The sequence below is a fragment of the Theropithecus gelada genome, chromosome 20 (assembly GCF_003255815.1).
Source record: "Theropithecus gelada isolate Dixy chromosome 20, Tgel_1.0, whole genome shotgun sequence".
Lineage (NCBI taxonomy): Eukaryota > Metazoa > Chordata > Mammalia > Primates > Cercopithecidae > Theropithecus > Theropithecus gelada.
Genome location: NC_037688.1, coordinates 31,947,153 through 31,970,302, shown reverse-complemented (window position 1 = coordinate 31,970,302; position 23,150 = coordinate 31,947,153). Strand labels below are relative to the sequence as shown.

At 46.8% G+C, this 23,150-nt stretch overlaps 1 protein-coding gene across 2 annotated transcripts in view; it reads left to right on the top strand.

The window, feature by feature from the left end:
- PDPR (pyruvate dehydrogenase phosphatase regulatory subunit) overlaps nt 1-23,150 on the top strand; it is a 46,993-nt gene that overhangs the window by 14,189 nt on the left and 9,654 nt on the right. For both annotated transcript variants that reach the window (XM_025371484.1, XM_025371485.1), the window contains 13 exons: nt 257-390; nt 2,421-2,502; nt 2,596-2,759; nt 4,060-4,181; nt 4,942-5,059; nt 5,795-5,944; nt 11,019-11,211; nt 12,250-12,374; nt 15,561-15,716; nt 15,916-16,049; nt 17,037-17,185; nt 17,946-18,058; nt 21,028-21,122. In XM_025371484.1, coding sequence (XP_025227269.1) covers nt 257-390; nt 2,421-2,502; nt 2,596-2,759; nt 4,060-4,181; nt 4,942-5,059; nt 5,795-5,944; nt 11,019-11,211; nt 12,250-12,374; nt 15,561-15,716; nt 15,916-16,049; nt 17,037-17,185; nt 17,946-18,058; nt 21,028-21,122 — 1,735 coding nt within the window. The remainder of the gene's footprint in view (nt 1-256; nt 391-2,420; nt 2,503-2,595; nt 2,760-4,059; nt 4,182-4,941; nt 5,060-5,794; nt 5,945-11,018; nt 11,212-12,249; nt 12,375-15,560; nt 15,717-15,915; nt 16,050-17,036; nt 17,186-17,945; nt 18,059-21,027; nt 21,123-23,150) is intronic.

Genomic DNA, 23,150 nt, shown 5'->3' with positions numbered 1-23,150 from the left:
TGCCTGGCTAATTTTGTTGTTGTTGGTAGAGATGGGGTCTCCCTGTGTTGACCAGGCTGATCTTAAACCCCTGTCCTCAAGCAGTCCTCAGTCCTCCTACTTTGGCCTCCCAAAGTGCTGGGATTGTAAGTGTGAGCCACTGTGCCCAGCTTGTTTCCATCTTTTGGTATTAGAAACAGTACTATAATGAGAAACTTTGACCTTGTATTCACAGATACATCAATGTACCTAATAGCATTTTGCATCCATCCTGCAGGCTGGCTGCTGGCTCTACGAGGTTTTGTGCTGGCATCCTGAGCACCGCCAGGCACTTGACCATTGAGCAGAAGATGGCAGACTACTCAAACAAACTCTACCATCAGTTAGAGCAAGAAACAGGGATCCAAACAGGTAAGCAAGTGTCTTCCGTTTACTGTTTTGCCTGTCCCTGAGACTGTTATATTCAGTTCTGTATCTGATCCTCTGCCAGGTTTGCCTGCTGCTTTGGTAATTAAGACTTGAGTTGGCCAGGCGTGGTGGCTGAAACCTATAATCCCAGCACTTTGGGAGGCCGAGGTGGGCGGATCACGAGGTCAGGAGATCAAGACCATCCTGGCTAACACGGTGAAACCCCATCTCTACTAATAAATTTTTTTTTTTTTTTTTTTTTTTTTTGAGATGGAGTCTTGCTGTGTCACCCAGGCTGGAGTGCAGTGGCCGGATCTCAGCTCACTGCAAGCTCCGCCTCCCGGGTTCACGCCATTCTCCTGCCTCAGCCTCCTGAGCAGCTGGGACTACAGGCGCCCGCCACCTCGCCCGGCTAGTTTTTTGTATTTTTTAGTAGAGACGGGGTTTCTCCGTGTTAGCCAGGATGGTCTCGATCTCCTGACCTCGTGATCCGCCCATCTCGGCCTCCCAAAGTGCTGGGATTACAGGCTTGAGCCACTGCGCCTGGCCTCTACTAATAAATTAAGAAAATATGTAAATTATCCTGACTGTACTTCTTTTGAAAATAAGATACCAAATTGGCCGGGCGCGGTGGCTCAAGCCTGTAATCCCAGCACTTTGGGAGGCCAAGACGGGCGGATCACAAGGTCAGGAGATCGAGACCATCCTGGGTAACACAGTGAAACCCCGTCTCTACTAAAAAATACAAAAACTAGCCGGGCGAGGTGGCGGGCGCCTGTAGTCCCAACTGCTCGGGAGGCTGAGGCAGGAGAATGGCGTAAACCCGGGAGGCGGAGCTTGCAGTGAGCTGAGACCCGGCCACTGCACTCCAGCCTGGGTGACAGAGTGAAACTCTGTCTCAAAAAAAAAAAAGAAAATAAGTTACCAAATTGCTTCAACTTTTTCTTTATAAGAATTAAGAGTCATTGCATTTTAGGAGGATTGTCATTGGCCCAAGTGTAATTATGGTTCTATATCAGGTGTGTTGATTACAAACAACAGGAATTGACTGGCCAACTTAGAGCTTGTTGGGAGGAGCTTGGGGCCTGTGGAGTTGGTAGGAGGCTGCCAGCTGGAGGCAACCTGGAAGCCAGGATGTGGGGACTGCACCGCAGGCAGTCCCTCAGCCAGAACAGGAGCAGCCTGGTCTGGACGATGCTGCCCTTGAGATGGTGACCTCTAGCCATTCACCTATGTGCTCAAGACTGACTATTTCAGGAGGGTCTGATTGGATAAGCTTAGGTCACGTGCCCACTGTTTGGCTATACTGGGGAAGGAGAAGGGAGAATCTGACCCTTGGTAGCTGATGTTATTGTGAGTGGCCTTTGCCAAGGATTACACTCCCCCAAGACTAGGAGGAGAAAGGGTGAAATTGCCTAAAAGGAAGGAAGAATAGGGATGGGTTCAAGGTCGAATCCCTGCCCAAAATCTTTTTTTTTTTTTTTTTTTTTTTTTAAAGACAGAATCTTGCTGTGTCGCCCAGGCTAGAATGCAGTGGTGCAATTCTGACCCAGTGCAACCTCCACCTGCTGGGTTCAAACAATTCTTCTGCCTCAGCCTCCCCAGTAGCTAGGATTACAGGCATGCACCACCACACCCAGCTAATTTTTATATTTTTAGTAGGGACAGGGTTTCACCATGCTGGCCAGGCTGGTCTCAAGCTAGTGACCTCAGGTGATCCGCCCCCCTCAACCTCCCAAAGTGCTGGGATTACAAGCGTGAGCCACTGCACCTGGCTTAGAATCTCGTTTGATCCTCACAACCTCACAAAACTGTTAGCTGAGAATGTTTGGTTAGGGCATGGAGCCTTAGCGCATCTGAAGTTCTTAAAATTTTCCGAAGAAGCTCAGAGAAGCTGATTTACCTGCCCAAGGATATTGAGTGGCAGTCCCAGGATTCATCACAGGTCTTCTAAGCTATAATCTAGTGCATTTTCTGCTCTCCCATCCTACATTTGGTCTGATCTGTCTCATTTGGGCTCATTTTTCTTACAGGTTACACAAGGACAGGCTCAATCTTTCTGGCCCAAACTCAGGACCGACTGATCTCCCTGAAGCGCATCAACTCAAGGCTGAAGTACGTAAGAGTCTAGAAGCGTGGCCTGACTTTACCACACTGGCCTCTGCCAAAGAGCCTGTGAATGTCATTGTCCCTTGTGTTCTGTGGCAGTGTCATAGGTATCCCTTCTGAGATCATCTCCCCCAAGAAAGTGGCCGAACTTCACCATCTCCTCAACGTGCACGACCTGGTGGGGGCCATGCATGTTCCCGAGGATGCCGTGGTGTCCTCTGCTGACGTGGCTCTTGCCCTGGCAAGTGCAGCCTCCCAAAATGGTGAGCAGGTTTTTGCATTTTCTTAAGATTGGTTAGCAGGGAAGACGTTACCTAAGGAAGTGTCTCACAGTAGGCAGTTACACCAACTCAAGTTTGGAAAGATTATCCTCTTTGGGGTACTCAGCTTCCATTTTTTGAACACCGTGTCTTATATTTTGCTTATCTGTTAATAAATGTTTTCCCTCAGGGCCACATTTTTTAAGTTCCAAAGAACTGCTTTTAGTGCTAATTAATGCCCCTTTTTTGGAGACAGAGCTTCTCTCTTTTCTCCCAGGCTGGAGTGCAATGGCACAATCTTGGCTCACTGCAGCCTTCACCTCCTGGGTTCATGTGATCCTCCTGCTTCAGCCTCCTGAGTAGATGGGACTACAGGTGTGCGCCACTACACCTGGCTAATTTTTTTGTGTATTTTTAGTAGAGACGGGGTTTCGCCATGTTGGCCAGGCTAGTCTTGAACTCCTGACCTCAGATGATGCACCCACCTCGGTCTCCCTAAGTGCTGGGATTACAGGCATGAGCTGTAATGGGCCCGGCTGATTAATGCCTTTTGGACTTAAGGTAATATTTTTCCCCTACAGGACTTGAGAAGTTCAAGGTGAAAACACACCTTGGAAGTTTAATCCGCACCTGAAATCATGAGCCCGTGTTGCACTGAATGAGAGAAAAACTTACTAGTGTCCAGGGTATCATATCAATGGTGTGAGCAGGTTACCACTTAAGGTGCCTTTTTTACATCCTCTCCTCTCTGCTCCATAGTCTGTGATTCCTGGAATTTAATTATTGTGTTCCAAAGTCTGTTTTTAAACTGACTTGCTATTTTCAATCTTGAGCAAGGCCCATTTACATAGTCTCAGGATATGATTCTAGGGTTTTTTTTTTTATTTAAAGCATTGAGCCGGGCGTGGTGTCTCATGCCTGTAATCCCAGCACTTTGGGAGGCCAAGGCAGGTGGATCACCTGAGGCCGGGAGTTCAAGACCAGCCTGATCAACATGGTAAAACCCCATCTCTATTAAAAATACAAAAATTAGCTGGGCATGGTGGTGCACGCCTGTATTCTCAGCTACTTGAGAGGCTGAGGCAGGAGAATCGCTTGAATCCAGGAGGCAGAGAGCAAGCCAAGATTGCACCACTACATTCCACCCGTAGCAACAGAGCAAGATTCCGTCTCAAAAATAAAATAAAGTAATAAAGCATTGACTTGACTTTATCAGTGTTTCTTTTGGGCGGAGAACCTGCTGCAGATGTCTACATTCTGGTACATCAGATGAAACACCAACTCTTTCTTTACCTTGGAACAGGTGTTCAGATCTATGACCGGACATCTGTTCTTCATGTAATGGTCAAAAAAGGTCAAGTTACTGGAGTGGAGACAGATAAAGGACAGATTGAATGCCAGTATTTTGTCAACTGTGCCGGCCAGGTAGGTCAGCACCAACGCTGTGCTCTGATTTTCTTATTTAACGTTTGTCTCCAAGATTTTTTTGGTGTAGAGAAGTAAGATTAGTATTATGATTGATTATACAGATATCAGTAACTACACTGTTTCTTGTAGGGTATTCTAAATCAGAAACCTATACTTAGTCCGAAATAGAAGCATGTGTGACCTTGTCCTTCCTCCATACTGGGCTGACGGGTGCTATCCTGGTCAGGAAGGCCAGCAAATGGTCAGGCATTGACGTGAATCCTTGGCGCTGGGTCTTGGTGTTACATTTCATTCTACAACCTAGCAAATAACTTATTAGGCTATTTTATTGTGTCAGGAATGTGGACACTAATTTCCAGGACACTGCTTCTTTCAGAGCAGATTGGCTCTTGCCTTCCATGCTATGATCCTGAAGTGAACTAAGAAATACTTTCGCCATGTGAAGTTCATTTGGTGATTGCTCTTTGGGGTTTGTAGTTGAACCCAGGCATTTTATCGAAAGGACCTCCTTTGGTTCCCATGAGCTCCTTTGACTAGCTGGTAAATATCTCTTCCTTTGATCTCAAAGTAATTTCTACGGCTGAAAAAATGTAGTATTGCTCCCCATCCAAATAATTGAACTAAAGCAGGCTGACTTCCCACACTTGACACTGTAGCAAGAGCACACATAAGCCACTTGGAATTAATCTCAAGAGGCTGAACTTGCTCATTTGTATTTCTGTTCCTCTTCCCACCTACAAAACCTGTCCATTTGTAGTGGGCATACGAGCTGGGTCTGTCCAACGAGGAGCCGGTTAGTATCCCGCTACATGCCTGCGAACACTTCTACCTCCTGACTCGCCCCTTGGAGACCCCTCTGCAGAGCAGCACACCAAGTGAGGACTTGCACTTTTTAAAAAAATCTTGTTTCTTTGCCAGTATCCTGTCCTTTGAAAAGGAAAACTTTCTGCTAAGGACAGACTGTGTCTGAAAGAGTCTTTCATTTCTAGAGCATGTTACAGGGAGGTGGACCCAATTCTGACTTTTCTTTATTAACTTTTTATGAAAGGATGGCCAAAATTTCCATTAATAAATTTTTTTGTTTTTATTTTCATTTTGCAAGCTAATTTTAGTCCTAAACAGAGGTCATTGAGAATATTTGGACTGTCATGTTGACTTTTTGACTTGAATGCTATAGATTGTAGAAACGTCATAGGTAAACAATAGACTTAGGTGAGTTAGTGGTTCCAAGCACTCTAGGAGAGGGTTCTCACATCCTTTTGATGGTCTTCATGCCTAGAATGGGCTCTGCAATCCCCCTTTCTGTTAAACTTTCGCTTGGCACAGTGGGAGTTATGTGGTTTGTTTGTGGGGTCTAGTCAAAGCTTCTAGGAAAGGGATAATCAGAGAAACAGTCTCCACTGAAAGTCTAAATGGGAGGATCTTCCCCCATGACCTCAAAAGGTACTTTAAAGCTAATGAATGTTTGTGTTCAGTGAATGTTCTTTCATTAATAAAGCCATTAATGGGATGGGTGTTTTTGTTTGGTTTTTCTGTCTATTTAGAAAACTAACTTGCCTCTAAGCCCTTGTTTTTTCTTCCACTCCCCACTCCATGTCATTTCTCCTCAGCTATTGTGGATGCTGATGGAAGAATTTATATTCGGAACTGGCAGGGTGGCATCTTGTCTGGGGGCTTTGAGAAGAACCCGAAACCAATTTTCACTGAGGGCAAGAACCAGCTGGAGATTCAGAATCTACAGGAAGACTGGGATCACTTTGGTATGTGAACTACATTATAACAGTACTGCCTTTTTTTTTATTTTTTTTTGAGATGGAGTCTCGCTCTGTCGCCCAGGCTGGAGTGCAGTGGCCGGATCTCAGCTCACTGCAAGCTCCGCCTCCCGGGTTTACGCCATTCTCCTGCCTCAGCCTCCCGAGTAGCTGGGACTACAGGCGCCCGCCACCTCGCCCGGCTAGTTTTTTTTTGTATTTTTAGTAGAGACGGGGTTTCACCGTATTAGCCAGGATGGTCTCGATCTCCTGACCTTGTGATCCACCCGTCCAGCCTCCCAGAGTGCTGGGATTACAGGCTTGAGCCACCGCGCCCGGCCAACAGTACTGCCTTATATTTGTCTAAGATGTTATATTTATCAAAGTATTTTCAAGAATAGTTGCTTGTTTAATGATTATAACAACGCCATGGGGTACAACAGTGGTTACAGACGATGAGTTTGCCCGGTCTAAGGATGAAGTTACTAGGTAGCAGATTCAGGGGGCTAAAATCTTGTTTACTGGACATTTGGCTTATTCTTATTAAATTTTATTTGATTCTTAGTTTTACTTTTTTTTTTTTATTTCTTGAGACAGAGCCTTGCTCTGTGGCTCAGACTGGAGTGCAGTTGCACAATTATAATTACAGCTCACTGTAGCCCCAAACTCCTGGTCTCAGCTTATATTTTTTTCTTTTTGGTAGAAAAAAAAGAACATGGTCTTGCCATGTTGCCCAGGCTGATCTCGAACTCCGAGGCTCAAGTGATCCTTTCAGTTTGGCCTCCCAAAGTGCTAAGGTTATAGACGTGAGCCACTGTGCCTAGCCCTTTGTGTGTGTGTAGTCGTCTCTACCATTTTGTGTGTGTGTGAGATGGGGTCTTGCCCTGTCATCTAGGCTGGAGTGCCATGTCATGATCATAGCTCACTGTAACCTCAAATTAGGGAGCTCAAGCGATGCTGCCACATCAGCCTCCCAAGTAGCTGGGACTACAGGTGCTTGCCACCACGCCCAGCTGATTTTTAAATTTTTTGTTGAGATGGGGTCTTGCTGTGTTACCCAGGCTGGTCTCGAACTCTTGGGCTCAGTCAGTCCTCCTGCCTCAGCTTCCCAAAGTGCTGGGATTACGGGCATGAGCCATCATATCCAGCTGCTTTTTTTTTTTTTCTGAGATGGAGTCTTGCTCTGTTGCCCAGGTTGGAGTGCAGTGATGCGATCTTGGCTCACTGCAACCTCTGCCTCCCCGGTTCAAGTGATTCTCCTGCCTCAGTCTTCAGAGTAGGTGGGACTACAAGCACCTGCCACCATGCCCAATTAATTTTTGTATTTTTAGTAGAGACGGGTGTTTTGCTATGTCGATCAGGCTGGTCTTGAACTCCTGACCTCAGGTGATCCACTTGCCTTGGCCTCAGAAAGTGCTGGGATTACAGGCTTGAGCCACTGCCCCTGGCCTTTTTTTTCTTTTGAGATAAGCGTCTTGCTCTGTCACCCAGACTGGAGTGCAGTGGCACAATCTTGACTCAGTCCAACCTCCACCTCCTAGGTTCAAGTGATTCTCATGCCTCAGCCTCTTGGGTAGCTGGGATTACAGGCGTGCACCAACATGTCCAGCTAGTTTATGTATTTTCAGTAAAGACAGGGTTTTACCGTGTTGGCCAGGCTGGTCTTGAAATCCTGGCCCCAAGTGATCTGCCTGCTTTGGTTTCCCACAGTGCTGGGATTATAGGCGTGAGCCACTGTGCCCAGCTCTTCTTTTTTATTTTATTTTATTTTTTTGAGATGGAGTTTCACTCTTGTTGCCAAGGCTGGAGTGCAATGGTGTGATCTCGGCTCCCCACAACCTCTGCCTCCTGGGTTCAAGTGATTCTCCTGCCTCAGCCTCCTGATTAGCTGGGATTACAGGCATGTGCCACCATGCCTGACTAATTTTGTATTTTTGGTAGAGATGGGGTTTCTCCATGTTGGTCAGGCTGGTCTTGAACTCCTGACCTCAGGAGATCTGCCCACCTTGGCCTTCTAAAGTGCTGAGATTACAGGCATGAGCCACCATGCCTGACCCCTGCTTATTCTTTATTCATCTAAAATCATTGCTGAGGTTTTAGGAGGAGACTGCTTTCAGTAGGACTTCATATAAAATTGAAGTGCTCTTTAGAAAACAGAAATATTGGTTGGGTGCGGTGGCTCACGCCTGTAATCCCAGCACTTTGGGAGGCCGAGGCGGGTGTGTCATGAGGTCAGGAGATCGAGACCATCGTGGCTAACACGGTGAAACCCCGTCTCTACTAAAAATACAAAAAATTAGCTGGGCGTGGTGGCGGGCACCTGTAGTCCCAGCTACTCTGGAGGCTGAGGCAGGAGAATGGCGTGAACCCAGGAGGTAGAGCTTGCAGTGAGCCTAGATCGCGCTGCTGCACTCCAGCCTGGGCGAAGACTCCGTCTCAAAAAACAAACAAACAAAAAAAACAGAATTATTTTTGGTTTGTTTTTCAGAATTGTTTTGTTAGTGTAGTGTTTTATTAAATTTTAAAATAATTTTATTTATTTATGTATTCGTTCATTCATTTTGTGATGGAGTCTCACTCTGTTGCCCTGGCTGGAGTACAGTGGTGCAATCACAGCTCACTGCATGCTCCGCCTCCTGGGTTCAAGCAGTTCTCCTGCCTCAGCCTCCTGGGTAGCTGGAATTACAGGCGCACACCATAACACAGAGCCAATTTTTGTGTTTTTAGTAGAGATGGGGTTTCACTGTTTGGCCAGGGTGGTCTTGAACTCCTGATCTCAAGTGATCCACCTGCCTCAGCCTCTCAAAGTGCTGGAATTACAGGCATGAGCCACTGCACCTGGCCTTTAAGGCCCGTAATCCCAGCACTTTGGGAGGCTGAGGCGGGTGAATCGCCTGAGGTCAGGAGTTTGAGACCAGCCTGGCCAACATGGTAAAACCCCATCTCTACTAAAAATATAAAAATTAGCTGGGCGTGATGGCGTGCACCTGTAACCCCAGCTACCCAGGAGGCTGAAGCAGGAGAATCGCTGGAACCCAGGAGGCAGAGGCTGTAGTGAGCTGAGGTCACACCACGGCACTCCAGCCTGGGTGACAGAGCAAGACTCCATCTGAAAAAAAAAAAAATTGGCCGGGCATGGTGGCTTACGCCTGTAATCCCAGCACTTTGGGAGGCCAAGGCAGGCGGTCACGAGGTCAGGAGATCGAGACCATCCTGGCTAACACAGTGAAACCCTGTCTCTACTAAAAAATAGAAAAAGTTAGCTGGGCGTGGTGGTGGGCACCTGTAGTCCCAGCTACTTGGGAGGCTGAGGCAGGAGAATGACATGAACCTGGGAGGCGGAGCTTGCAGTGAGCTGAGATTATGCCACTGCACTCCAGCCTGAGCGACAGAGCGAGACTGTCTCAAAAAAAAAAAAAGAAAAAGAATAAGAATAAGAATATAGTTACCGGCCGGGCGCGGTGGCTCAAGCCTGTAATCCCAGCACTTTGGGAGGCCGAGACGGGCGGATCACGAGGTCAGGAGATCGAGACCATCCTGGCTAACACAATGAAACCCCGTCTCTACTAAAAATACAAAAAAATTAGCCGGGCGTGGTGGCGGCGCCTGTAGTCCCAGCTACTTGGGAGGCTGAGGCAGGAGAATGGCGTGAACCCGGGAGGCGGAGCTTGCAGTGAGCCGAGATCCCGCCACTGCACTCCAGCCTGGGTGACAGAGCGAGATTCCGCCTCAAAAAAAAGAATATAGTTACCTAGTTCCAAATTAAAAAGATATGAAATAGTCTCTAATGAAGAATTTCTCTCTGACCCTTGATGGGCTTTTTTTTAAAATAAATTTTTATGGGAAATTTCAAACTTTTAAAAGTGGATAGAAGTTGGGCACAGTGGCTTACACCTGTAATTCCATCACTTTGGGAGGATCACTGGAGCCCAGGAAGTCAAGACCAGCCTGGGCAACATGGCGAGACTAGAGACTGTGTCTCTACTAAATAAACCTGGCGAGAGTAGTGTGATGAGCCCCCATGTACCCATTATCCAGTTCTGGTCTTGTTTCATCTTTTTCCTGCTATCCCACTGAATTTGCCCTAATGGTAGATTTCCTTTAAAGCAGGGTGAAAGTCTGTCTTTTGCAGCTATTCCAATGCAGAACATTGCCTTTTTTTTTTCTTTTTGAGATGGAGTTTCACTCTGGTACCCAGGCTGGAGTGCAGTGTCACAATCTCGGCTCACTTCAACCTCCGCCTCTCAGATTCAAGCGATTCTCCTGCCTCAGCCTCTCAAGTAGCTGGGATTACAGGCTTCCACCATCACAACTGGCTAATTTTTGTATTTTTTAGTAGAAACGGGGCTTCGCCATTTTGGCCAGACTGCTCTTGAACTCCTGACCTCAAGTGATCCGCCCACCTTGGCCCCAGAGTACTATGGTTACAGACGTGAGCCACCGTGCCCAGCTCAGAATATTACCTTTTATTAAAATCTCTGTGGCTGCCATTTAAGAGCGTTTCCACTCACACTGATCCCTTCGAGATTATTATCTGTAGCTATATTTTACTTGCTATTCTATGCTGCTTTCCTTTCTAACCAGTATCTTTTTTCCTCAGTCTTTATACCAAGTATTTTGCAGCTGTATCCTGTAATTCTACCAAGGTTTCTTCTTTGTGATAAATGGCCAGTTGGCTCGTCTTTAAAAAAATCTCTTTCAGCTGGGCACAGTGGCTCATGCCTATAATCCCAGCACTTTGGGAGGCTGAGGCGGGCAGATCACTTGAGGTCAGGAGTTCGAAACCCCGTCTCTACTAAAAATACCAAAAATTAGCTAGGCATGGTGGTGCGAGCCTGTAATCCGAGCTACTTGGCAGGCTGAGGCAGGAGAATCGCTTGAACCTGGGAGGCAGAGGTTGCAGTGAGCTGAGATCGTGCCACTGCACTCCAACCTGGGCGACAGAGTGAGACTCCATCTCAAAAAAAAAAAATTTTTTTTCAAGAGATTTTCTGAAAGGAGAGGGAGTAAAAAAGTAGAGGGTTGAAAGTGGTTTAATTCCTTAAAGGTGAGAACTCTATTTGGGTTTGTTGTTATTGCTCAGAGCCTCTGTTGAGTTCCCTTCTGAGGAGGATGCCAGAATTAGAGACTCTGGAGATCATGAAGTTGGTGAATTGCCCAGAGACCTTCACACCAGACATGAGATGCATCATGGGCGAGTCTCCTGCAGTGCAGGGCTACTTTGTCCTGGCAGGAATGAACTCTGCTGGCCTTTCATTTGGTGGAGGAGCCGGAAAGTAAGTCTTTCTCCCTCAGAGTCAGCTGTGAACATAAGTCAGCTTGCTGGGTCTCTTCCCTTCTAGAATTACTTGTTAATATGATGTGTGGTATATTTAATCTAGTATGTTAAGACTAATAAGAAGATACATGTAATTTTGGAGTTGTCCCCTGCATGGGAGACTCCCCATGTTCCAGAAATGTCATCTAGCAAAATGTTTTTGCAACTCATCTTTTGGAGTTAGCCACAGATCCTGTGGGATATTCTTTTATACTTTTTCAGTTGTAACAAATATTGGTCATTTGAGTGTGTATTTGAGTTTGGTAGCCAAGTATGTTGATTGAGGTAGGTATCTGAACTAGGTAATACACGGTTTGTTTTTTAGACAGAGTCTTCCTCTGTCGCCCAGGCTGGAATGCAGTGACATGATCTCGGCTCACTGCAACCTCCACTTCCTGGGTTCAGGCTATTCTCCTGCCTTAGCCTCCTGAGTAGCTGGGATTACAGGCGTGTGCCAGCACACCTGACCAATTTTTGTATTTTTAGTAGAGACAGAGTTTCTCCACATTGGTCAGGCTGGTCTCGAACTCCTGACCTCAGGTGATCCATCTGCCTTGGCATCCCAGAGTGCTGGGATTACAGGCGTGAGCCACCCGGCTCACGTTGAAACTTTTTTTTTTTTTTGTAGAGACGGAGTCTTACTATGTTATGTTGCCCAGGTTGGTCTCAAACTCCTGACTTCAAGCAGTCCCCTGCTTTAGCCTCCCAAAGTTGTGGGATTACAGGCATCAGCCAATGTGTCTGGCCAGCTTATATGTTAAATACCTCCTAGGGAATCTTATCATCTGGGGTAAAATCCTCATAGTAGTCTTTTCAGAGCAGTACACAGACCCATGTTCGTTTCTTCCAGAAAAGTTAAGGAAATTGCCCAAAACCATTCAACTGGTCTGTGGCAATTTAGGGTCTTTTGATTCTATTAGTTCTCAATTTGTAGAAATTAGTTTTATCTTCTCAAATCTCACACCTGAGCCCCAACAAGTGCCCTTTGTCTATATAGGTACCTTGCCGAATGGATGGTACATGGTTATCCCTCAGAAAACGTTTGGGAATTGGACCTGAAACGTTTTGGAGCCCTCCAGAGCAGCCGTACCTTTCTGCGCCACCGGGTCATGGAAGTCATGCGTAAGTGAAGCATTATCGCAGTTGCTCCTAGTTGCAGGTGTCTTCCCGGTGGTCCGTGTTGTCATTCAGAAGGAGCAAAGTTTTCCTCAGTTCTTTAACAAGCGCTTTGAGTTGGGCATCTGATTTGACTGTTTCAGGCCTGAGTAAGGGGCTTTAAGCACCTCGTGATATATACATAACATTTTCTTCAGTGCATCAGACCTTGTTTCCTTTTGGGAACAAGAAAGTAGAATAGGATTTACAGATGGTACATAGCAGCTTCCTAAATATTCTAAGCAATGCATTCTTCCCAGTTTGCCTTGAGAGCCCCTATGTCGAAGTGAATGCTTTCTCACTCCCACTTTTTTTTTTTTGAGAAAATGCTTTCTCGTTCCCCACTTAGTTTTTTCTTTCCAAGTCAGAGAATTTTTCCACGTTATTCTCAGAGCTTCAGGCTTCCGTGAGTGACTTTCATCGTTAATCCACCCTACAGCAGCGAGATTGGGAACCACTTCTCATATAAATACAAAACATACATTCCTGCTCTCACTCCCTTGTTCTCACCCTGCTGCAACTTTGAAGGATTGGCCACTTCGTCTTAATTTGTTATTCTACCTTGATCTCTGATTTATTTTCTAGGAAACCCTTAGAAAGCTTTTGTATCAGGAATTGAACTAAACCATGTGGGTTCAAGTTGTAATTTCATTTTCCTGTACTGAGGAGCTGTTCTCAGACTTTGCCAAATGATATCTAAATATTTTGGATATACTTATGCTCAGCACTAAGTTGCTGTGTTGGCTGTGACCACCATTCTTGGTTACAAGTAAACTGTTAGTTTGGTAGTTGAACAACATTGATGGTGAGGACTCTGGATGGCCTTTAATGCCTGAGTGCTCACTTTTGGCCTGGGAAGAGGATGTACATCCATGGAGATGAAGGGCCTAACAGCGATATGTTTAACTGCTAAGGTTCTTTAATTTTAGCAAATACTTTGGTTAAAATGTTGAACTTGGCTGGGCGTGGTGGCTCATGCCTGTAATCCCAGCACTGTGGGATGCTGAGGGAGGCAGATCACTTGAGGTCAGGAGTTTGAGACCAGCCTAGACAATGTAGCAAAACTCTGTCTGTACTAAAACCAAAACCAAAAAATTAGCCATCTAATTTTTCTAATCTAGCCACACCTAAAATCCCAGCTACTTGGGAGGCTGAGGTAGGCGAATCACCTGGGGAAGTTAAGGCTGTAGTGAGCCATGACGGCGCCACTACATACTCCAGTCTGGGCAGTGGGACTGAGACCCTGTCTCAAAAAAATAAAAAATGAAAGTTGTTTTTTTTTTTTTTAAAGGTGAACTATTATAAGCCTAGATTTCCCCACCTATCGTTACTTTGGAACCTGTGCAAATCATAATTGAGCTTGAGCTTCTCCTTGGTGATAGGACACTTTTGGTAACCTTCTCCAATTCTCATGAAATAGAAATGGCAGACACATAGAAAATAGGGAAGGTGCCAGGCGCGGTGGCTTATGCCTGTAATCCCAGCACTTTGGGAGGCCGAGGTGGGCGGATCACTTGAGGTCAGGAGGTCTAGCCTGACCAACATGGCAAAACCCTGTCTCTACTAAAAATATAAAAATGTAGCCAGGTGTGGTGGTACGTGCCTGTGATCCCAGCTACTTGGCAGGCTGAGGCAGGACAATCACTTGAACCTGGGAGGCGGAGGTTGCAGTGAGCCAGTATCGTACCACTGCACTCTAGCCTGGGCGATAGAGTGAGACTCCGTCTCAAAAAAAAAAAAAGAAAAGAAAAGAAAATGGGGAAGGTAGAACCTAAAGTACCAGGATATGGACAGATTGTCACCATGCAGAGAACCCCACCTGGCTTCCTTCTGTCTCCCAGCCTCCCCCAGCCTTGATGTACCTTTTGTTTGGAATGGTGTGAGATCAGGTCTTCTCTTTGCAAGGGACCACAGATCACACTTTTCTGGCTTTTTTTTTACTTGTTGTTGTTGAAGATTGGACATTAAGGGAAATGAATCCCCCCCGCCCCGGCCCGAGACAGTCTTGTTCTATTGCCCAGGCTGGAGTGCAGTGGCACAATTTCGGCTCACTGCAACCTCTGCCTCCTGGGTTCAAGCAGTTCTCCTGCTTCAGCCTCCCGAGTGGCTGGTATTACAGGTGCCTGCCACCATGCTTGGCTAATTTATGTATTTTTAGTAGAGACAGGGTTTCACCATGTTGGCCAGGCTGATCTCGAACTCCTGACCTCATGATCTGCCCTCCTTGAACTCCCAAAGTGCTGGGTTTACAGACATGAGCCACTGCTCCTGGCCTAAGAGAAACGAATACTGACCCTAGCTTTGTTGTGTGAATAATGTCATTGGTACAATAGAATGTAACTTCTCAGATTTCAGAGCCACCTAATCAAGCTATAATACATAACCTTTCACTTGAGAAGTGAGTTATCAGGGAGGAAATGTCTATAATAGGTCTGAGATCCTAACACAGGCACAATGAAGAATTGAGTGCTGTTTTTTCGCACTTTGTTACCACCTGTGTCCCACTTAGTAACCTTCATCTCTGCTATGAAGCTTAGCAAGGTTTAGGACCCTGACTTTTCTCCCAACTAATGTGGAATGCTGAATGTGAATACAGGCCGTGTCATGCCGTGACACGTAGCTCTGTACCTCCAGGGAGGGACGACAGCAGCTTGTCAGGATTGTCTTTCCTTCTGGAGCATGCCTGATACACTCGGTAATTTTGAAAATTAGACTCCATTAGCCTGGAAATTGGGCTGGGCACAGTGGCTCACACTTGTAATCCCAGCACTTGGGAGGCCGGGGCAGGCAGATCACCTGAGGTCAGGAGTTTGAGACCAGCCTGACCAACATGGAGAAACCCCATCTCTACTAAAAATACAAAAAATTAGCCTGCCACGGTGGCGCGTGCCTGTAATCCCATCTACTCGGGAGGCTGAGGCTGGAGAATCGCTTAAAGCTAGGAGGCGGAGGTTGCGGTGAGCCGAGATTGTGCCACTGTACTCCAGCCTGGGCAACAAGAGCAAAACTCCATCTCCAAAAAAAAAAAAAAAAAGACTACGTTAGCCTGGAAAGCTCTTTTGAATAGAAACAACTTCAGAGTCTAGTGGATATTGGCTACTCAGGTCGCGAATCTGTGTCTTGGGCTTTGATAGACTACTCTTGTCTGTCTAGCTTTGATGTATGATCTGAAGGTTCCCCGCTGGGACTTCCAGACCGGTAGGCAGTTACGCACCTCTCCTCTCTACGACCGGCTGGATGCACAGGGAGCCAGGTGGATGGAGAAACACGGATTTGAGAGGCCAAAGTACTTTGTTCCCCCTGACAAGGGTAAGAAGTCACATTCTCATTTTTGCTCTTTTTTTTTTTTTTTTGTACTGGGAATTAATAAAATGTATTTTCAAGTGCATAAGCTAGAATGTGTTACAGAAGAATAAGAACCACCTGAACTACACTAAACTCTACAGGGAGACTCCCCAGTGTAAGTTCCCTCATTTTCTTTCCACCTTGTGATTTTTCCATTCCGTAGACCTCCTGGCATTGGAGCAGAGCAAGACTTTCTATAAGCCAGATTGGTTTGACATCGTGGAGTCTGAAGTCAAGTGCTGTAAGGAAGCTGTGTGTGTCATTGACATGTCCTCTTTCACAAAGTTTGAGATAACAGTAAGTATTTGGGAACCAAAATAATGGATTAGGAAACTGCATATTTATTGAATGCCTTTTGTTTTTCTTCTTCAAAACTGATTCCTGAGTGGGTGCAGTGGCTCATGCTTGTATTCCCAGCACTTTGGGTGGCCAAGGGGGCATGGATCACCTGAGGTCAGGAGTTCGAGACCAGCCTGGCCAAGATGGTGAAAGCCCGTTTCTACTAAAAATACAAAAATTATGGCCAGGAGTGGTGGCTCACACCTGTAATCTCAGCAGTTTGGGAGGCCAAGACGGGCAGATCACCTGAGATCAGGAGTTCAAGACCAGCCTGGCCAACGTGGCGAAACCGTCTCTACCAAGAATACAAAAAATTAGCCAGGCGTGGTGGCGGGCACTTGTAATCCCAGCTACTTGGGAGGCTGAGGCAGGAGAATTGCTTGAAACCAGGAGATGGAGGCTGCAGTGAGCTGAGATTGCACCGTGGCACTCCAGCCTGGGTGACAAGAACGAATGTCTCAAAAAAAAAAAAAAAGAAAGAAAAAGCCAGGCGTGGTGGCGGGCACTTATAATCCCAGCTAGTAGGGAGGCTGAGGCAGGAGAATCACATGAACTCAGGAGGTGGTAGTTGCAGTGAGCTGAGATTGTGCCACGGCACTCAGCCTGGGCAACAGAGTGAGACTCCATCTAAAAAATAACACAAAAACAAAAAACTGATTTCTTAAGAATTCTGGTATATTTTTGTGTTTCATCTGTATCGTAACATTTTTCTAAAATTTTAGCTCCTTGTTTCAGATTTTTGATTTGCTAGAGAGGCCTGTTTATCGTAAGAATCAATAGCTAGCATTGCCTGGAGCTTCTTGCAGTGGAGTACGTCTGCAAATGTTGTCACGTGGGAATTGGCTGATTGAATTTTCTCAGTGAGGTTCATTGCTGTTGGGGCCATGTGGCCCAGCCAGGTGCTCTCACGCTCACTCTCTCTTGTTTCATTCCCTAACCCTGCAGTCCACTGGGGATCAGGCATTAGAAGTTCTACAGTACCTCTTTTCCAATGACCTGGATGTGCCTGTGGGCCACATTGTGCATACCGGCATGCTCAACGAGGGTGGAGGGTATGAAAATGACTGCAGCATAGCACGACTGAACAAGCGCAGGTGAGATGAGCTGCCGTCCTCTCTGCTCCCTCCAACACATTGATTCCTTAGGGGTACGGTAGCAGAGGCTCTCAGGAGCTTCTCCAGGAACCATAAATCCCAGGGACTAAGAATCATTACATGAAATCAAAACCAGTTTATTAGCAGTCCTAAACAAAAAGAAATTACCAGGAGAAAAATTTTAAAAAGCCCACCAGATTCTGTACCCTAGTGGGAGAAGATGCCTTGTCTTGTCTTTTTTTTTTTTTTGGAGACAGGGTCTGACTTTGTCACCCAGGCTGGAGTGCAGTGATGCGATCATGGATCCCTGCAGCCTCCACCTCCTGGGCTCAAGTGATCCTCCCACCTCAGCTTTCTAAGTAGCTGGGACCGCAGGTGCCACCACCACACCCAGCCAATTTTTGTGTATTTTGTAGAGATAGTATTTTGCCACATTGGCCAGGCTGGTCTTGAACACCTGAGCTCAAGCAATCCGCCCACCTTGGCCTCCCAAAGTGCTGGGATTACAGGCCTGAGCCACTGTGCCCAGCCGATGTCTTACATAAATAAATCTGTATAATTTCTTGGCACTAACAGGAAGCTAGAATTTTGTTTTGTTGTTAGGTGGTATATCCTAGAATGGTGCTACTGGCCTTCTGTGAAAGCTAAGAAATCTTTTCCTAGTGTTTGCCTCATTGCTTTGAAACTAAATAAGATTTGATTGTTTCCTGATCCTTTTTCTGCTGCCTGCTTTTGATTATTTTGGGGTCTCACTTTTCAGTTTCTTCATGATCTCTCCAACCGACCAGCAGGTCCACTGTTGGGCTTGGCTTAAGAAACACATGCCGAAAGACAGCAACCTGCTCCTGGAGGACGTCACCTGGAAGTACACAGGTACGGGGGCCTCAGGCTCTGCCACGTGGAAAAGGCCAGCAGATGCAGATATGTCTTCCACGTTTGCCTTCTTTACATTTGACCCTCAAAAATGAACATTAGAGTTAGCATAGAAGAGGCTCTCTGGTCATAGGAAATTGATCTCTAGGGCGCAGTGGCTCACGCCTGTAATCCCAGCACTTTTGGAGGCCGAGGTGGGCAGATCACTAGCTCAGGAGTTCAAGACCAGCTTGGCCTATATGGTGAAACCCCATCTCTACTAAAAATACAAAAATTAGCTGGGCATGGTGGCACATGCCTGTAGTCCCGGCTACTTGGGAGGCTGAAGCAGAAGAATCACTTGAATCTGGGAGGCAGAGGTTGCAGTGAGCCCAGATCACGCCACTGCACTCCCTCCTAGACAAGTGAGACTCCGTCTCAAAAAAAAAAAAAGAAAAGAAAATTGAAGGCTGGACACAGTGGCTTACACCTGTAATCGCAGCACTTTGGGAGGCCAAGGTGGGCGGATCATGAGGTTGGGGGTTCAAGACCAGCCTGGCCAACATGATGAAACCCCATCTCTACTAAAAATACAAAAAATTAGCTGGACATGGTGCACGCCTATAGTCCCAGCTACTTGGAAGGCTGAAGCAGGAGAATCGCTTGAGTCTGAGAGGCGGCGGTTGCAGTGAGCCAAGATCATGCCATTGTACTGTAGCCTGGGCAACAGAGCAAGTAGATTTCTAAGACTTTTTTTTTTTTTTTTTTTTTGAGACAGGATCTTGCTCTGTTGCCCAAGCTGGAGTGCAGTTGCACCATCGTAACTCACTGCAGCCTCAACCTCCTGGGCTCGAGCAGTCCTCCCACCTCAGCCTCCAGAGTAGCTGGAACCACAGGCACATGCCACTGCACCCAACTAATTTTTAATTATATTTATTTATTTATGTATTTGTTTATTTATTTTGAGATGGAGTCTCACTCTGTCGCCCAGGCTGGAATGCAGTGGTGCAATCCCCCCTCACTGCAACCTCTACCTCCTGGGTTCAAGCGATTCTCCTACCTCAGCCTCCTGAGTAGCTAAGATTACAGGCACATGCCACCATGCCAATTTTTTTTTTTTTTTTTTTTTGAGACAGAGTGTTGCTCTGTCGCCCAGGCTGGAGTGCAGTGGTGTGATCTCGGCTCACTGAAAGCTCTGCCTTCCAGTTTCACGCCATTCTCCTGCCTCAGCCTCCCAAGTAGCTGGGACTACAGGCGCCCACCACCACGCCCAGCTAATTTTTTGTATTTTTAGTAGAGACGGGGTTTCACCATGTTAGCCAGGATGGTCTCAATCTCCTGATCTCGTGATCCACCCACCTCAGCCTCCCAAAGTGCTGGAATTACAGGCGTGAGTTATTTTTTATATTTTTGGTAGAGACAGGTTTCACCATGTTGGTAAGGCTGGTCTCGAACTTCTGACCTCAGATAATCCACCCACCTTGGTCTCCCAAAGTGCTCAGATTACAGGCATGAGCCACCATGCCCAGCCCCTTCCTCTTTTTGTAGGTGAAGTGTGAAATGAGTTAGTGCTTTGGTTTCTATTTGTTTTGTTCACTGCTCTGTCCCCTACAGCTTGCATGTAGGAGGTCATTTATTTTTTGAATGAATGAGTAAATTTTAAAGTTTTTTTTTTTTTTTTTTTTTTTTTTTTGAGACGGAGTCTCGCTCTGTCACCCAGGCTGGAGTGCAGTGGCCGGATCTCAGCTCACTGCAAGCTCCGCCTCCCGGGTTCACGCCATTCTCCGGCCTCAGCCTCCCGGGTAGCTGGGACTACAGGCGCCCGCCACCTCGCCCGGCTAGTTTTTTGTATTTCTTAATAGAGACGGGGTTTCACCGTGTTAGCCAGGATGGTCTCGATCTCCTGACCTCGTGATCCGCCCGTCTCGGCCTCCCAAAGTGCTGGGATTACAGGCTTGAGCCACCGCGCCCGGCCAGTTTTTTTTTTTTTTTAATGAGTACCTAATTTTTCTTTTTTTTTTTTTTTGAGACGGTGTCTTGCTCTCTCACCCAGGCTGGAGTGCAGTGGCGAAGTCTCGGCTCACTGCAAGCTCCACGTCCCATTCTCCTGCCTCAGCCTCCCAAGTAGCTGGGACTACAGGCTCCTGCCACTATGCCCGGCTAATTTTTTGTATTTTTAGTAGAGACGGGGTTTCACCATGTTAGCCAGGATGGTGTCGATCTCCTGACCTCATGATCCGCCCCATCTCGGCCTCCCAAAGTGCTGGGATTACAGGCCTGAGCCACCGCGCCCAGCCATGAGTACCTAATTTTTAAGGATGACTTGGTTCCCTGATTTTCTCACCCTCAGCCGTCTCAACTTAACCCCTCCCGCCCTCCCACCTAACTGATCTTGCCCCTTGGCCCCACCAGCGTTTGCTCTCCCAGGGCCTCATTCTCAATTCCTTGTAGTAGCGAATATGATTTACATCCTGCTCCTGGATTGGCATACTACAGAATGTTACTGAATAAAAGTCATGTTCTAGCCTGGCTTAGGATGGATGATGTGTAATTAGCACAAGCTGATATCCCAAACACCAGTGTCTGGAATAATGCTTTCCTTATGTAGTAAGCATTAGGATATCTTTGAAGTGGGTTTAGCTTCTCCGAATTTAAAGTCTATATACTTTTTGGTTGGGCAGATCTCCTCCGGGTACTGATTTGGGGTTGCGGCTTCTTCCATCACTTAGCCATGCTGGGAAAAGGAGGAGAACGGAAATTGTGTGGGCAGTTATGGCCAGCCGTGCTGCATTCACAGGCCCTGTTGGCAGAGGTGTATTCACCAGAATCGGGGTGCTTAGCATCCATCCTTGGAGTGCCTAAGCAAAGGGACGTATTCCTGGTCTCAGCACCCAGGCCTGGCTATAGCTGAGCAAGTCTACAGTAGACCTTTCCGATTGGCTCACCTGTTCAGCAGGAGAGCTGGACATCTCTTGTTCTTTTCCATTTAGCCCTCAATCTGATTGGCCCTCGAGCTGTGGATGTGCTGTCCGAGTTGTCCTATGCCCCTATGACTCCAGACCACTTCCCAAGCCTCTTTTGCAAGGTGAGTGCTGATAAAGTTCTGTTTTTAAATGGGTAGAGAATGTGTCTTTCATAGTGGTGGCAGCTCCCTGTTCTTACTATGGTGTTAACACCCACAAAGAGTGTCTTGGCTGGGTGAGGTGGCTCATGTCCCAGCACTTTAGGTGGCCAAGGCAGGTGGATCACCCAAGGTCAGGAGTTTGAGACCAGCCTGGCCAACATGGTGAGACCCTGTCTCTGTTAAAAATACAAAAATTAGCCAGGTGTGGTCACACACACCTATAATCCCAGCTACTTGTGAGGCCGAGGCACGGGAATCACTTGAACCCGGGAGGCAGAGGTTGCAGTGAGCCGAGAACACACCACTGCACTCCACCTGGGTGACAGAGTGAGACTATGTCTCAAATAAAAGAGTGCGCTGGCCAGGTGCAGTGGCTCACGCCTGTAATCCCAGCACTCTGGGAGGCCGAGCTGGGCAGATCATGAAGTCAGGAGTTCAAGACCAGCCTGGCCAACATGGCGAAACCCCATCTCTACTAAAAATACAAAAATTAGTCGGATGTGGCGGTACATGCCTGTAATCCTAGCTACTCGGGATGCTGAGGCAGGAGAATCACTTGAACCTGGGAGGCGGAGGTTGTAGTGAGCCGAGATCATGCCATTGCACTCCAGCCTGGGCAATATATTGAGTGAGATTCTACCTCAAAAATAAATAATAAATAAATAAATACAAAAATTAGCCAGGCGTGGTGGTGCATGCCTGTGATCCCAGCTACTCGGGAGGCTGAGGCAGGAGAATGGCTTGAACCTGGGAGGCAGATGTTGCAGCCATTGCACTCCAGGTTACTGCACAAGATTGCACCATTGCCTTCCAGGTTAAGTGACAGAGCAAGACTCTGTCTCAAAAAAAAAAAAAAATGTGCTGCCCTTCATTAGCAAAGAAGTGACTGAGTATATTTATTTGTTGTTATTATTTTGAGGCAGAGTTTCACTCTTGTTGCGCAGGCTGGCATGCAATGGTGAGATCTCGGCTCACTGCAACTTCCACTTCCGGAGTTCAGGCGATTCTCTTGTTTCAGCCTCCCGAGTAGCTGGGATTATAAGTGCCCACCACCATGCCCTGCTAATTTTTTGTATTTTTAGTAGAGACAGGGGTTCACCATGTTGGCCAGCCTGGTCTTGAACTCCTGACCTCAGGTGATCCGCCCACCAAGGCCTCCCAAAGTGCTGGGATTACAGGTGTTAGCCACTGTGCCTGGCCTTATTTGTTTATTTTTTACACTCCAAGCTTTCCTTATTTGGTAAGCATTAGGATATCTTTGAAGTGGATTTAGGTTCTCTAAATGTAAAGTCTGTATGCTTTTTGGTTTCTGTAGCACTGGATTAAAATTTGAAGTTACAGGATTATGACGCACACAAAAATGCCTGTCGAAGTTAGGTCCCTTCTCTCCATGCGGTGTGGTCTCTTTTCTGTACACAGAGTAACTTCTGTGTCTGTGGCATCTTCAGAGAAGAAATGGCGTAGGTGAATCTCTGAACTTCTTACATAATTTTCTTTCCTGTAAGTGGCTACCAGAGCTGAGTGAAACAAACTGTAATCGAATGAAAGCAATGACAACAGAATCCTCCCCAGGAAGCAGCTGATTAGAGACAGCCAAACGGACAGACATCTTGGCAACCTGTAACCAGCATTCCAGGCAGTTACTGATGGAGACTCTTGGAAGTTCACTCAAAGTTGGTAACACCTACAAATTGTTTCACAGTTTTCCTTCTCCGAGGCAAAGTGAAGCAACAGTAAACTCTCCACTGTTAGCCGTCAGTGGACCCCTCCCAGTGTTCGCTCTCCTGCTTGGAGGAGTGACCCGTATGCTCAACACCCAGCGAGTGCCACATCCTGTCAGCCTCCTATGGAAGCACTTCACTTCAGTGCTGTCCGGGACTTTCCACTTTCCTTTATAGGAACAGTGATTGCGTCACTGGCCGCCGTTAGGGAACTGAGCATCTATGTAACATGTCCTGATAATCAGAAGCCCGTCTTTGACCCCAGGAT